General features: G+C 34.0%; 1 protein-coding gene across 1 annotated transcript in view; it reads right to left on the bottom strand.

Moving 5' to 3' along the window:
• ITGB8 (integrin subunit beta 8) overlaps window positions 1-15,764 on the bottom strand; it is an 88,827-nt gene that overhangs the window by 38,359 nt on the left and 34,704 nt on the right. The window contains exon 3 of the mRNA XM_068973267.1: window positions 6,087-6,258. Coding sequence (XP_068829368.1) covers window positions 6,087-6,258 — 172 coding nt within the window. The remainder of the gene's footprint in view (window positions 1-6,086; window positions 6,259-15,764) is intronic.

The raw sequence follows: 15,764 nt of genomic DNA, 5'->3' as shown, positions 1-15,764 counted from the left end.
TCAAAGGGAAAATGACATTAAAAAGGTTTTGAATATACTGAATGAGAAAGAATCAAATCTAAAAATAAAACAATATCTGTGGCTATCACCATTGTAATATAAAGTCCAGCAGAAAAGTCTTAAATGTTACTCTGAGAGAGGAGTTACATGGGGGTTGATTATTTTAGTGAGTAAGAGCTACTAACTGAAGTGATCTATCGAAAATATTTACCACAATATTTGGTATCTAGTAAATTCCTAGATGGCATTAGTGTTAAAGAACCCGCCTGCCAATGCAGGAGACATAAGAGATGCCAGTTTGATTCATGGGTCTGGAAGATCTTCTGTAGGGCATGGCAACCCACTCCAGTATTCTTGCCTGGAGAATCCCATGGACAGAGGAGCCTCGAGGGTTACAGTCCACAGGGTCGCAAAAAGTCAGACATGACTGAAGTGACTTACCAGGCACACACAAATATATAGACATTAGTAATTATTACCATTATTGTTACTACTAGATTCTAAGCAACATCAGGATAAGAATTGTTTATTCATCTCTGAAGCCTCTGATTTGGTACATGCATAGCCACTCATAAATGTTCTTTAAACTATAATTGAAGAATATTTTCATACAGCATTTGAAAAGGCCCACATGTATACCATAGTAAGGAGCTGATATTTATAATTTCTTTCACATAGTTCAGGAGATCTTAAATATTAATAGTTTCTCTCTGTAAGAGGAAAAGAGTATCATCTGGCTCCCAAATATTTATGTCACCACTTATGTCAGCTACAGGAAAGCTTCATCTTCATATTTTGAGATTTTAAAGGCTCTAATCCTATTCCCTTGATTAACTTCAAAGGCAAAAAAAAAAAATAGTTTGTGACATAGAATAAGAAAGGGTACTTGGAGGAAAGTTGAGACCTACTTACAGCTAATGCCAATATTGGTTTGAATAGACCAAAGAACTAAAGTTGTTAGAATGAGTTTTAAATCACTCAACTAATGGTGTGAGCATCTCTGAAGAACTAGTTGCAACAAACATGTCTGGACACTAAGAAAAGATAACTTAAAAATATTCTGCATAAGATGAAACTAACAAGTCATAGGAAAATATGGAGACATGTAGAAGGAAAAAAGAGCTGCCAGTTTCTATTCATTGTCTTTGGGCAGGGGAAGGAGAAGGGCCAAGAATGAGACAGGTTTGAAACAGCAACGTACAGACTCTGGCACATTTCTGGATTTCTGTAGGGCTAAAATAAGGGATATGGGCCAGGTGTTGATGAAAAATGTATGACTCTGTATTTTTTTTTTTTTAAGTTTTGAATTCAGGAATACCTGAAGAATCTTACATTTTAAATTAAGCTATGCTAAATCAGTTTTTTCTTTACATTATTAAAATGAATCAACTTTGAAACATTTTCTTCAGTTAGTGAAGTATAAATTATATGAATCCCTGTCATATATTACTTCTGAAGCAGAAATAGAGAATTCTCTTCTCTTTCCTACCCTCCTAAAGATTTCATCTCATTTCACTGTTCTTAGGGAATTTCAACTAGGATCAGTGGCCTATTTCTGTTATTATTTCTCTATAAGATTGATAGGTAAAAATAAGAAAAAGAGGTATAGTTTAAGAAGTAGAAAGTAAAAGAAAGTGTACTTTAACAATCTCATTTAAAATATTTGATTTTGTGTATTTTGTACATATTCTTAATATTCTTTTAAAAGCTTAGTCAGTGTATGATATAATAGACATATTCATAAAAGCTTTTAAAATTCTTAATAGATGCTACATAGAAGGTCATGAGTTTTTATCAGACAAAAATAAAGTGATTATCTATAAATAAATCTAACAAATAAATATAAGATTAGGGAATAAACATATTTTACACATAGTATGCATTATAACAGACCCTCAACTCTTATCTCTGTGTTAGAGTGTAAAGGAGTTTTACATCATAAGGAATGAGGTTTATATATATATATATGGAATTGGTAAAATTCCAGATACAGCTTTATATATTATGCCCCAAAGCTAGCATGTCTTTGATGCCACAGTACATTTTTAGATGAATTTATTATACCTATTTTAATAATTATTTGCTATATATGCAGATTATAAAAATATAGTTTTTTATAGCTATAGGAAGGATAACTTATACACACTAGACAATTATAGTATTTTCATACACAAATTCATCAGTATTGACTGAAATCAAGCCCCATAATGACTTCACCAATCTCTGGGGACAAAACCTCCACATTATCTCTCAAGTCTGGCCATTTTCCTCCTGCATTGTTACCACCACTGCCATTGCTTATCTACAGCAATGAAACAATTTATCAAGTTTTGAACTATTATTTTATAGTTTCAGGAGGATTCAGCCACCATTATGTCTACAAAAGAGAACAAACTAAATTCATGTAAGTGTATAAATTTAAATGTAACATACAAGTAGAAAAAATTCACCTTGTAATTTTCAAATCTTAAGTATTTAAAAAAAGAGCAAGACATTTTTAAAGGCTGTCATATTTTTAGAGGCAAATGATATATGATAAGCCTCATCTGTAAGCTGTTGAAAATTAACATTCAGTGAGAAAAATAAGCAAATTTGTATGGATGGGGCAAATCACACACAAAATAGAGAGGTAAAGATAGTTAATAAACTTAAGAAAAAGGTTCAAGCTTTCTAGTACTAGGAAAAAAACAAAAGAAAATAACTAATGGGCGAGTTACACTTAACAAACTGAAGAGATTAAAAAGAATGAGAAATAGGTGAAGTTGATTCTGGAAAGCCTAACTGGATATGATTTTTTTGTGTGAATAATCTAATAATATATGTAACCTAGTAAATCTATGACTAGAAATGTATTCTAAATAAATAGGTTGTTATATATACATGGAGAGATCGACAGATACAGATACATACATGTATAAGGAGTATCATTGAATATTTGTTCCAACAAAGTGCATTCAAGTTTCATTGGGATTGTCTTACATTTATTGATTCACTTAGATTTTGTTATGTTACTGGAATATATATATAACTGTAATTGTTATAATATTGTTTTCCTTTTCAGGAACATAGAATTCTTCTGCATTTATTCATACTGGCTTTTAGGTAGCACAATGGACTCTACATATTTTTTAGAAAGTTTCTTGCCAGACAGTTTATGTTTTAGGTTGCTGCTTTGAAATGATCTCTTTTAGATTACATTTAATATTTAAAAATTTTCCTTTCACAGCCTCTTAACTTTAGTGTTAGTTTTGTTTGATTTGCTTGGATTTCTGTGTAGACATAAAGGATTAATTTTGCTTTATCTTTTCAATATGTTTATAACTTATATTTGGTTTTCTTGTCGATTGCTTTTATATAAAACTTTCAGAAGGATTTTAATATGTATTAACAAAGTATTCTTCAATTTTATTTGGGCAGGAATGGACACTAATTTTTATTGTATGATTTCTGGCATCTTGAGATAACAATAAATATTTTTCTTCTTTTGGCAAACTAAGATGACAAAAAATACATTGATTTTAAGATAATCAACTACTGCAGGTTAAATCTACTTGTATGGTGATATTTTTCTTATTGTTCTTATTATCACATGAAATTTAATTTGATTCTTTAAAATGTTATTAGGGATTTGATCCTAAAGTTATGATAACTTGTAAAAATTGAGTAGCTTCTATGCCTTCTCAAAACACCATGGGAGAATTTATGTAGCCTAGGGATAATGTGTTCCTTGAATGTTTAGGTGAACATTAAAGTGTATTTCCCATGAAAATATTTAGACCTAATGTTTTTGGGGAGAGTTTCTTTTAGAATTTTCTTAACTTCTTATATCTTTATTAGATTTCTTAGGGTTCTACTTCTTCTTGAGTCAATTTTAGTCATCTATATTCTCCTAGGAAATTATTTTTATCATAATTTATATATTTTTACCATTTTTAATATATTTTACCATTTTTAATATTTTGAAGTTTTTTCCCCCAATATTTTTTTCTCTGGTCATAGTCTGTATAATCAGGTCATTTGCTTTGGGTCTTCTTTTTCTAAATAGCTTTGCCAGCAATTTAGCTATTAGATTTATACATTCATTTCCTTTTTAATTTATATTTTTTATTTCATTTCATTTTGTTTTTTTCTTAACTAATTACTTTCTTTGTTTTTGTTGTTCCTATATATTTATCTGTATGTTTCATTTTTTTTAATGATAAGAGCATTTAAAGTTCTGAGTTTTCCTGAGAGCAACTTTGAACACATCCCATTATGTTCCTGATGTGTGCTGTTGTTATCATTATTATTAAATTGTCTATGAGTAGAATATTGATTTATTCTTGGAGATAGAATTTATTTAGGAGAAGCTTTCCTTAGTTTCTCTATTATTTAATATTTGTTAATCATCTTATATTGGTTTCAAATTTTATTGCAAGGTGTTCAGAGATGTTGGCCTATAAAAAGTTTCACTTGGAGTTCAGTTTTTTTGTATAAAATAAAATTAATTTCTAAAACTATTTCATGGACTTTGAAAATATTATTTTATATATCAAGGACTATGGACTGAATTTTGTCCCCCCCCCCCACCAAAATTTATATATTAAAGCCCTAACTCACAATATGGTCATGGAGATGGAGCCTTTGGGAGTTGATTAGGTTTAGATGATGTTCTGAGGGTCGGGTCCTCATGATGGAATCAGTGCATTTATATTTAGATGTAGCGGAGCGCTCCTTTTCTATCTGTCACTCTCTCCCCCTTCAGAAACTGAATCTGGCAGTGCCTGATGGCAGACCTTCTAGGTCCTAGAACTGTGAGAAAATACATTTCTTTTGTTCAAGCTACTTACTATATGGTATTTCGTTATGGCAGCAATAGAAGGTGACAAGTGTCATAATACCAACCTAGTTACTTTCATTTTTGTGTATCCCTTTGCAGCTGGCATTCATATGTCCATACTAGTCTGTATAATTGTTTGATATGGTGACGTGCACAGTTTTAATTGGAAGCTGGGAGTATGCCTAAGGCCAAGAAAGAAATGGACTTTGTTATTCTGATAATCAGAGTCTGAGAAAAATAGCTTGGAATTAGGAGGGCATTTGTCGATAATAGTTATTCAAAAATTTAGTAATAGGACAAGACCACTCAAAATGAAATAATGAAGGCTTCAAGGCAACTGCATACCACTTAAAACTAAATGTATCTAATTTAGTGATGAATATTTTTGTACTTGAAGTTATCTTGCCATATGCAGTTTGTTCATTGAGATTCTCTCACACTAAAGAAAATGAATAATTTCCCAGTGGCCTACTACACACACCAAACTATGGAATACAAATGTATGGAAGGACAAGTATTAGAGAAGTATAGCAGGAAAAGTGTTTGTTACTCTCAGGGACTAAAGCAGTTCACGTTAATTATGATAATCATGAATTATAGTTTTGTTTTTAAAAGCTTATCACAAAGGCTAATCTCTTACTAACTAATCAACTAACAAATTCAGCAAACACTTATGGAATGCTTACTACATGCCAGCACTTTGATAGGCACTGGAAAAACAGAATGGAATAAAACATGTTCTTCTTCCTATACAGAGCTGGCAGTGTCCTTGGAACACAATTATAGTATAATGTGATCAAGACTAGAAACACATAATTATAATAAAGCGTGGTCAGGTTTGCAGAGAACGTCCGAGGCCACACAGCTAGCTAGCTATAGGCACAAGAAAGACGAGAATTCTGATTTCTTGATTCTGAGCCCACTGTTATTTCTATAGCAACAGTACTGCCTGTCATAAAATGTTAAATATGAGCAAATAAGGCTAGATTGGGGCTTCCCAAGTGACTCAGTGGTAAAGAATCTGCCTCCCAATGCATGAGACACAGGAGATATGAGTTTGATCCCTTGGTCAGGAAGATCCTTTGGTGAAGGAAATGGCAACCCACTCCAGTATTCTTGCCTGGGAAAGCCCATGGACAGAGGAGCCTGGTGGGCTACAGTCCATGCTATCGCAGAGTCAGACAGGACTGAGCACACATACAGCAACAAAGGCTAGATATAATTCTAACTTGAGAATAAACATTGATATATTTGAAAATAACTGTACCTTGATGCAGCTGGATCAGCACTTCTCCTGGTGTCACCTGGGTATTAATTTCATTTTCACTTGGTATTACACGCACAGAAGGGTATTCTATTAAATCAATAGAGCAGCCTTTGTGTATTAAATTGGAAACAGTGTCACAACGTTCATTCTTTGATTCACCTGAAATGAAATCCTGTTTAAAAGAAGGAAAATCACTGATGTTTTAATGCATATCATCCCAGTTATAACCAAAGAAAACCACATAATGAGTACTACCAAAAAACCATCTTCCGATATTGTACAAATTATACGATTATTAAGAATAGCTGCATGTTTCCAATAAGAATACTGGCAACTTTGTCTTAAAGAAGTCTAATTTCTTGAAAGAAAAAATGAATATTAAAAAGGAGATTTAAACCAAGTACTTTAAATATCATTAACTGATCACTGTAAAATTATACCAATTTAATTCTAAATATTTTACTTTGGAAATACTGCTCCAAAAGAAAATTTAGGCAAAATAGACCATTCAGTGTGGTTCTGCATGTAAGCTTTAATTTTCAAAGAACCCAAATGATATGTTTACTATATTACGTTCGGAATGTGGGAACAAGTCCTCAGAAAGTACGTGCCTAATTAGGTACCAAATTCATAAAAGAATGAACTGGAAATCTATATTTCTTGGACTGAAAAATTCCTTCACTTCTTATACACATAATAGCATGTAAGTAATTCAGTAAACCAAGGAAGATGATACAGTGAGCCTGGGAGATATGAAATTGCAGCTCAGATTCTCCTGATTTTGCAACTGAATCTTGAACTTTCATTACAATTCAGCATTGGTTAGTTCATGCTAATTCCATAGCCATCCAATAAACTTGGAATTAGTTGAGCAAGCTTAAAATTTATCTTGACTGAGAAAAATTTAATATTTTTATTTTTAATGTAACCAGTTTTTCTCCCTAAGAACAGGAAACGTATTGAAAAGTATAGAAATATAGTTTATTATATATAATGTTGGCCTGAATTATTTGGGGTATTTGCTTACATATTAAGCTGAATATTTGCTTAGTGATCTTCCTGGGAGTGGTTATTTTGATCTGGCATCCAGTCATTCCTTCTCCAGTTCAACTGATTCAAAAAATTGCACTTCCAATCAATTATTCATTCAATCAAAAGAGTAGTGATTGAATACTAACTCAGGGACAGTAGTTTTGTTAGGTACTGAGGATGCAGAACAGAAGAGGATGGATAGAGTCCCTGTTTAAGTCAGCAGACCATCAGAGAATTCAGCCATTAAGTGAGTTAATGTAATCATCATAGGCATTAAATTTACAGGAAGCAAAGAATGTCATAGAGTTATGGAGAAAGGAGATTATCAAGTTTAATATTGCTTGAATGTGAGATCACTAATTGTGAATACAGAGATCCCTAGCACTGATGAAGAATTAGATGGAATGGAGGTAGGCAGTGTAAAAACATTCATATAAGGATTTTAATTTAATTCTTCTCTCAATTTAGAACAAGGGTTGGAAAACTGGAGACAGTAAGACAAACACAACCATAGCTTGTTAATGTATGGCTTGAGTGTTAAAAAATACTTTTTATATTTTTAAAATGCTGTAAAACAATAATAAAGAAGAAGGATGCACAACAGAGACAGTATGTGGCACAAAAATGTTTAGTATGTTACCCTTCCCAGTACTGATCCTGAATTAGAGTGTGGTGCACAGTTATAAATATAATTAAAAGAGAAGAAAGAAGATGTTCTTTTCAATCAAAATCTCCAGGTGTCATTGGTGAATGACTTCATGGGAATAAAAACAATTGCCTTGCTGATGGCCACACACCTAGATTTTAGTCTGAAATTTAAAATGTTTAAAGCCTTAATTTCTCATTTTCAAATTTATCCTATCTGTTGATAAAACTTAGGGGTACAAAATGTAAGATTTAGTTCTTAAACAACTTGGAGCTACTCAAAGAAAGGTGGCATATACTGCTAGATTTATGGGGCTAGATGAGGCGATCTCATCTGTCCTTAGAGCCTGGGGAATACTGAGGGCATATAGGGCTTGGTACATGTATGCTCATTAATGCCTCCCATGACAGGCCACAGACCAAAGGCCACATGTGTTTTACAAAAGTAAAAACTGCAGGACTTCAAATTAGGAAAGTAAATATGGTACAAATGACTCTGATTTTTCTTTTTGGCCAGAATTTTGTGATTTATATATAGAGAATGAAAGAGAAGGGAGGGTGGTTAATTCACTGCAGCTATACATCAAGCTATATCACTTGACCTTTAAATGTCAAATCATTTTGCTGAAACAGGCAAAAAAGTCTCAATTGTTTTGCAGTGTCTGAATCAGCGTGGCTGTTTTTACTTTACTATAAAAACTAAGTTAGAAGTACATTGCCAGTTTGACAGTTAGATTTGAAAAGGGAAGAAGCGATTGTGGCATCAAAACAAAGAATGGGATGCTGCCCCTACCCACTATGGCCCACTCTCCACCTTGTGTAAAAGAAAAGAATTTGAAACCACACCCTTTTAACTTTTGGTGATTTGAGTCATTTTAAGGTGATTTGAGCCTTGAAAACTTTTAATTCTTATATTTTACTTCTTTTTTTTTTTTTACAAGAAATACTCAAGCAAAATCATCCTCCCAACTGTCTGCATCTAAAACCTACTTGAGAATGAAACACCCAGGTTGAAGTTATTACCCTAGTTGAGTTTTCATCAGTTGTTACTTTCATCCATTTAATGTAATAATCTGGAGATATAAATAGGAAAAGGTTTTTCTTGTACTCATTTCTGAGTCTTTTCTATGCTCCACTTATGGAAATCTGCATAGAAATGAAAAGATTCTATCATTTTCCTTTTTAACAGTGAAAGCTCTTTGTATTGGGTTGGCCAAAAAGTTTGAGTTTTTCAGTAAGCTGACATGAAAAATCTGAATGAACTTTTTGGCCAGCTCAATATTATAGTTTAGTTTAATTATGTTCCAAGACTGACCCGGAAACTTCTGGCTATGTAGTCACAACCTGTGTCTGACATATCAGGCAGAAGAGGAAGAGAAGCCTTTAAAACTTTCAGATATGTTTGTCTCTTTTTCCCGACATAGATATGTCAAGTCTTTCACATATGTTAAAAGGAATATGAAACATTGAACTAGATAATATTAATACAGTCTTATCTGTTCTAAGTATTTTCCAGATACTTTTATGTAACATGGAGAGAAAGAGAAGTCAAAATATATAAAATCACAGATTAACATGCTACACAAGAATGCAGACAAATTGATTATACCCTGTATAAATTTTCTAGTGAACTTTTACTTTTGTCCAGCTTTGAGTTATAAAAACCAGGCTTAAGTTATTTTTGCTTATCTTTTCTGATCATGAACAGAGAAAATATTGCATCTTCCTTTCTTGTCCCTCTACCCTTGCTGGCTGAGAAATAAAACCATCAGTTGTGCATATGTACCTAAATGGTGGGTGAGCTTTCAAAAATAACATAGCATTTTTCCTGTCAGTGATATCGGGTCAGCATGTGGGGAGTGGACAGCTCCTTCTGTTAATGACATGGCCAGTGATTTTTAAAATTTTTATTTACTTATTTATTGAAGGATAATTGCTTTACAGACTTTTGTTGTTTTCTGTCAAACCTCAACATGAATCAGCCATAGGTAAACATATATCCCCTCCCTTTTGAACTTCACTCCTATCTCCCTCCTCATCCCACCACTCTAGGTTGATACAGAGCCCCTATTTGAGTTTCCCAAGCCATTCAGCAAATTCCCATTGGCTATTTTATATATGGTAATGTAAGCTTCCATGTTATTATTTCCATACATCTCCCCCTCTCCTCCCCTCTCCCCATGTCCATAAGTCTGTTCTCTATGTTTGTTTCTCCATTGCTGCCCTATAAATAAATTCTTTAGTACCATTTTTCTAGATTCCATATATATCCTTTAGCATACGATATTTACCTTTCTCTTTCTGACTTACTTCACTCTGCATAATAGGTTCTAGGTTCATCCACCTCATCAGCACTGACTCAAATGCATTCCTTTTTATGGCTGAGTAATATTCCATTGTGTATATGGACCACAACTTCTTTATCCATTCATCTAGGTTGCTTCCATGTTCTAGCTATTGTAAATAGTGCTGCAATGAACAATGAGATACACGTGTCTTTTTCAATTTTGGTTTCCTCAGGGTATATGCCTAGGAATGGGATTGCTGGGTCATATGATGGTTTATTCCTAGTTTTTTAAGGAATCTCCATACTGTCTTCCATACTGGCTGTACCGATTTACATTCCCACCAACAGTGCAAGAGCATTCCCTTTTCTCCACACTCTCTCCAGCATTTATTGTTTGTAGACTTTCTGATGATGACCATTCTGACCAGATGAGGTGATAGCTCATTGTAGTTTTGATTTGGATTTCTCTATTAATGAGTGATGTTGAGCATCTTTTCATGTGTTTGTTAGTCATCTGTATGTCTTCTTTGGAGAAATGTCTTTTTGGGTCTTTTTCCCACTTTTTGATTGGGTTGCTTGTTTTTCTGGCATTGAGTTATATGAGTTGCTTGTATATTTTGGAAATTAATCCTTTATCAGTTGTTTCATTGCTATTATTTTCTCACATTCTGAGGGTTATCTTTTCACCTTGTTTGTAGTTTCCTTTGCTGTGCAAAAGCTTTTCAATTTAAATAGGTCCCACTTGTTTACTTTGGTTTTTATGTCCGTTACTCTAGAAGGTGGGTCATAGAGGATCTTGCTTTGATTTATGTCATCGAGTGTTCTGCCTATTTTTCCTCTAACAGTTTTACAGTTTCTGGTCTTATATTTAGGTCTTTAATCCATCTTTTGCTGCATCCCACAGGTTTTGAGTTGTGTTTTCATTGTCATTTGTTTCTAGAAATTTTTTTATTCCCCTTTTGATTTCTTTAGTAACCTGTTGGTTATTTAGAAATTTGTTGTTTAATCACCATGTGTTTGTGTTTCTTACAGATTTTTCTTATAATTGATATCTAGTCTCACTCAGTGTTGTGGTCAGAGAAGATGCTTGATATGATTTCAGTTTTCTTAAATTTACTGAGGTTTGATTTGTGAACCAAGATGTGGTCTATCCTGGAGAATGTTCCATGTGTACTTGAGAAGTGTATTCTTTTGCATTTGGATGGAATGTCCTGAAGATATCAGTAAGATCCATCTCATCTAGTGTATCATTTAAGACTTGGATTCCCTTATTAGTTTTCTGTTTTGATGATAGGTCCACTGGTGTGAGTGAGGTGTTAAAGTCTACTATTATTATTATTATGTTACTATCATTTTCTTCTTTTATATCTGTTAGTGTTTGTCTTATGTATTGAGGTGCTCCTTTTTTTGGTGCATAAGTATTTACAATTGTTATGTCTTCCTCTTGGATTGATCCCTTGATCATTAGGTGGTGTCTTTCCTATCTCTTGTAATCTTCTTTATTTTAAGGTCGATTTTGTCTGATAGGATTGCTACCCCAGATTTCTTTTGCTTCCCAGTTGCATGGAATATATTTTTCCATCCTCTCACTTTCAGTCTATATGTATCTTGAGGTCTGAAGTGAGTTTCTTGTAGATGGCATATATATGGGTCTTATTTTTATATCCATACAGCCAGTCTGTGTCTTTTGGTTGGAGCATTTAATCCATTTACATTTAAAGTAATTATTATATATATATGTTCCTATTGCCATTTTCTTAATTGTTTGAGATTGGTTTTGTAGATCTTTTTTCTTCTCTTGTATTTCTGGACTATGTAAGTCCCTTTAACATTTGTAGTAAAGCTGGCTTGGTGGTACTGAATTCTCTTAACTTTTGCTTGTCTGAAAAGCTTTTTATTTCTGCATCAATTTTGAATAAGATCCTTGCCAGGTACAGTAATCTTAGTTGTAGATTTTTCCCTTTCAGTACTTTAAATATATCCTGCCATTTCCTTCTGGCCTGCAGAGGTTCTTTTGAAAGATCAGCTGTTAAGCGTATAGTGTTTCCCTTGTATGTTACTTGTTGCTGTTCCCTTGCTGCTTTTCATATTCTTTCTTTGTGTTTAGTCTTTGTTAGTTTGATTAATATGTGTTTTGGCGTGTTTCTCCTGGGTTTATCCTGTATGGGACTCTTTGTTCCTCTTGGACTTGATTGACTATTTCCTTCTCCATGTTGGGGAAACTTTCAACTATAATCTCTTCAAAAATTTTCTCATACCCTTTCGTTTTCTCCTCTTCTTCTGGACCCCTACAGTGCAAATGCTGATGCATTTGATTTTGTCCCAGAGGTCTCTGAGACTGTCCTCAGTTCTTTTAATTCTTTTTACTTTATTCTGCTCTTCAGAAGTTATTTCCACCTTTTTATCTTCCAGCTCACTAATTCGTTGTTCTGCTTCAGACAGTCTGCTATTGATTCCTTCTAGAGTATTTTTAATTTCAGTAATTGTGTTGTTTGTCTCTGTGTGTTTATTCTTTAATTCTTCTAGGTCTTTGTTAATTGATTCTTACATCTTCTCCATTTTGTTTTCAAGGTTTTTGATCACCTTTACTCTCATTATTCTGAATTCTTTTTCAGGTAATTTGCCTATTTCCTCTTCATTTATTTGGATTTCTGTGTTTCTAGTTTGTTCCTTCATTTGTGTAGTATTTCTCTGCCTTTTCTTTCTTTTTTTTTTAACTAATTGTGTTTGAGGTCTCCTTTTCCCAGGCTTCAAGGTTGAATTCTTTCTTCCTTTTGGTTTCTGTCCTCTTAAAGTTGGTCCAGTGGTTTGTGTCAGCTTCATATAGGCTGAGATTTGTGCTGAGTTTTGTTTTTCCTCTGATGGGCAAGGCTGAGTGAGGTGGTACTCCTATCTGCTGATGACTGGGTTTGTATTTTTGTTTTGTTTGTTGTTTAGATGAGGTGTCCTGCACAGGGTGTTACTGGTGGTTGGGTGACACCGAGTCTTATATTTAAGTGATTTCCTTTGTGTGAGTTCTCACTATTTGATACTCCTAGAGTTAGTTCTCTGGTAGTCTAGGGTCTTGGAGTCAGTGCTCCCACTCCAAAGGCTCAGGGCTTGATTTCTGGTCAGGAACTAAGATTCCACAAGTGGTTTGTTATGGCATTAAGTGAGATTAAAACAAATACCCAAAACCAAATAACCAAAGTTGAACCCCACATAAACTGCAGTTACAAAATCAGGCAAACAAAAATTAAAATAATGGAATATATACATATACACCCAAAGCGAAGTAAAAACAGTTGAACAAAATAAAGTACAGTAGATTGACTCAGTAAACATAGGAAATTAAAAATTATATTTACCAGTTAAGAACAAAACTAACTAAAGCACAAACTGGCAAACAAAACTAAAGCAAGGTGCCAAGTGGGAAATAAAGCAATGAAAACAAAACTAACAAATATGTTGAGAGGAAGGAAAGAAAGAAAAGAAAGAAAGAATAGATATGCAAAGCTAAATAGAGGTAGATGAAGATTTATATACATCAAAGATTAACTGCAAGGGGAAAAGTACAGTAGGAAAGGCAAAGAAAGGAATAAATGTAGAAAAAATATAATAGGTTTAAAGAAATTAAAAATTAAAATTATAAAAAAGAGAAAAGAAAAAAAAAGAAGAAAGAGAGAAAAAAAAAGAAAACTGCACAGAACTGCAAAAGCCCAATGTAGAGTCTTTGTATTGTTGTTTATGACAACAATAAAAACTGTGACTGAATATAAACATGTGACTGAATATACACACTTGTGACTGAATATACACACATAAGCAACATCAAAACAGTCCAACAAAAATAAAGTACGATAGACTGACCCAGAAAACAAAGGAAGCCAAATATCTTGTCTTCCAGTGTGACTGAGTCTTAACACAGGTTGCTTCCTCTAATGTGTTCTTAATTCAGGCAATTTTCTTAAGTCTGAATGAATTGCTTGAGTCTCACTGTAGCTCTTAGAGTAACTTAAGCAAGCCTGTGTGCCAAATGCTTCCCACATACAGTTTTATTTAAACTCCACCACTTGTCATAGTTTCAGTTATTATTTCCATTTTAGAATTAGGGAAAACTGAGGTTCACAGTGCATAGATTAACATGGCCAAGTATACATAGTTGGAAACTGATGGAACTGGGATTTGAATCCCAGTTGATCTCATTTCAGAGCCTGGTTTTTCAATACAAATATTAGGCTACCTTGTACCACATAGAAGAATATTTTGGGACATGAATAGCCAAGTCATTTCTGGATGTTTTCTGAGATCCCCTTCTGAGGATTGGACCAATAGCAAACACCACTGGAAGCCACTCCACCTTTCCTTCTTGGCTTACCTCCTTCCATATGACCACCTATTCCTCCTCTGAATATACAAAATCCCTCCCTTGTGGCAGGACTGACATTGCTGCTCCCGTAACTGTGACTCTTCCAATTTTTCGTGCCAGTAGAGGTGTGGAATGGAGAAGGGTGCTCTCTGGAAGCTGACTGATTCTGTATGGCTGGCATGTTGCACTTAGCTGACAACTGGGTTTCTGAATCATGTTTTGAAAACTCCTCTAAACTATAATCACTAAAGTTCTAAGGAACTGAAGTTACGTTGGCACAGTCTTCACAACTCTAATAATCTTTCTTTGTGTATCCTCAGCATGTGCCTTGTGTTCAGTCGTGTCAGATTCTTTGTGACCCCATAGACTGTAACGTGCCAAGCTTCTCTGTCCATGGAATTCTCCAGGCAAAAAGACTGGAGTGGGGTTGCCATTTCCTTCTCCAGGGCAATCATCTTCCTTAGTGCTGCAGTAAAACTCTAAAATGGAATGTTGGGTGAGGGTCAGGAAATATCAACATATCAATGAATATCAAGCATACCTGACAAGGAAAACCTGGAAGGAAACTCCAAACTCTAAGCTGTAGAGATGAGGAAAAGGAGGCTCAGACAAAAGAGTGAATTCTGCCTGGTCATTTGGATCACAGGAGGAATGAAATTCATCCTGGAAACTCTGGAACTGTCCTATTACCTTGCGTGGCTCCATGAGTTCTGGCAAAGCACTGCCTAGTTTTGAGTGGCATCTGTTTTTCTGACTGATAAAGCCAATAGGACATCCAGGAATCTTTCAGGCTGTCAGTAGGGGGACTGCTTACTTATAGATATGGTTACTATTCATGAGCCCTTCCCCTGCCTTTTCCCTGACTTGTTGCATAGAAGAAAGTATTGACCATCATCCTTTGCTACTTTTCATATTTCTGTTTCCTCCTGGGGGACGCATAAGGGTAAGCAGTAACAGGAGAGATTGTAAAGATAATGATAGGTACAGTTTTTTTCAACTAAATCAACAAATTGCAAAAGCTAGAGATTTCCCTTCACACCAAGCAAAAGGCCATTAAAAGTCTATTAGTTTCAATTTCCAGGAACTACATGAATAATTGTAAGTTACCTAGGAAATCTCATTAAAAACCCCAAATTGGCAGATGGCTTCTTCATTGAAACTTAATATATAAGATAGTTTTGATTGAAAATTACCAACAAAAGAAATAACTGAAAACAACTTTAGAGCCCAATAAGGAAGGAAAACACTATCATTGTTTTCCTAAAAAGTTTGTTATTGGGATATGTTTCTCTTTATTTGACTACAAAAATACTAATTTTGAATAATAAACACTTTCTGATTATTTTGTATGCCACAGAATTTAAAT

Source organism: Capricornis sumatraensis, chromosome 5, assembly GCF_032405125.1.
Source record: "Capricornis sumatraensis isolate serow.1 chromosome 5, serow.2, whole genome shotgun sequence".
Lineage (NCBI taxonomy): Eukaryota > Metazoa > Chordata > Mammalia > Artiodactyla > Bovidae > Capricornis > Capricornis sumatraensis.
Note: the sequence above shows the minus strand (reverse complement) of the source record. Positions and strands in the feature narration are given on the sequence as shown.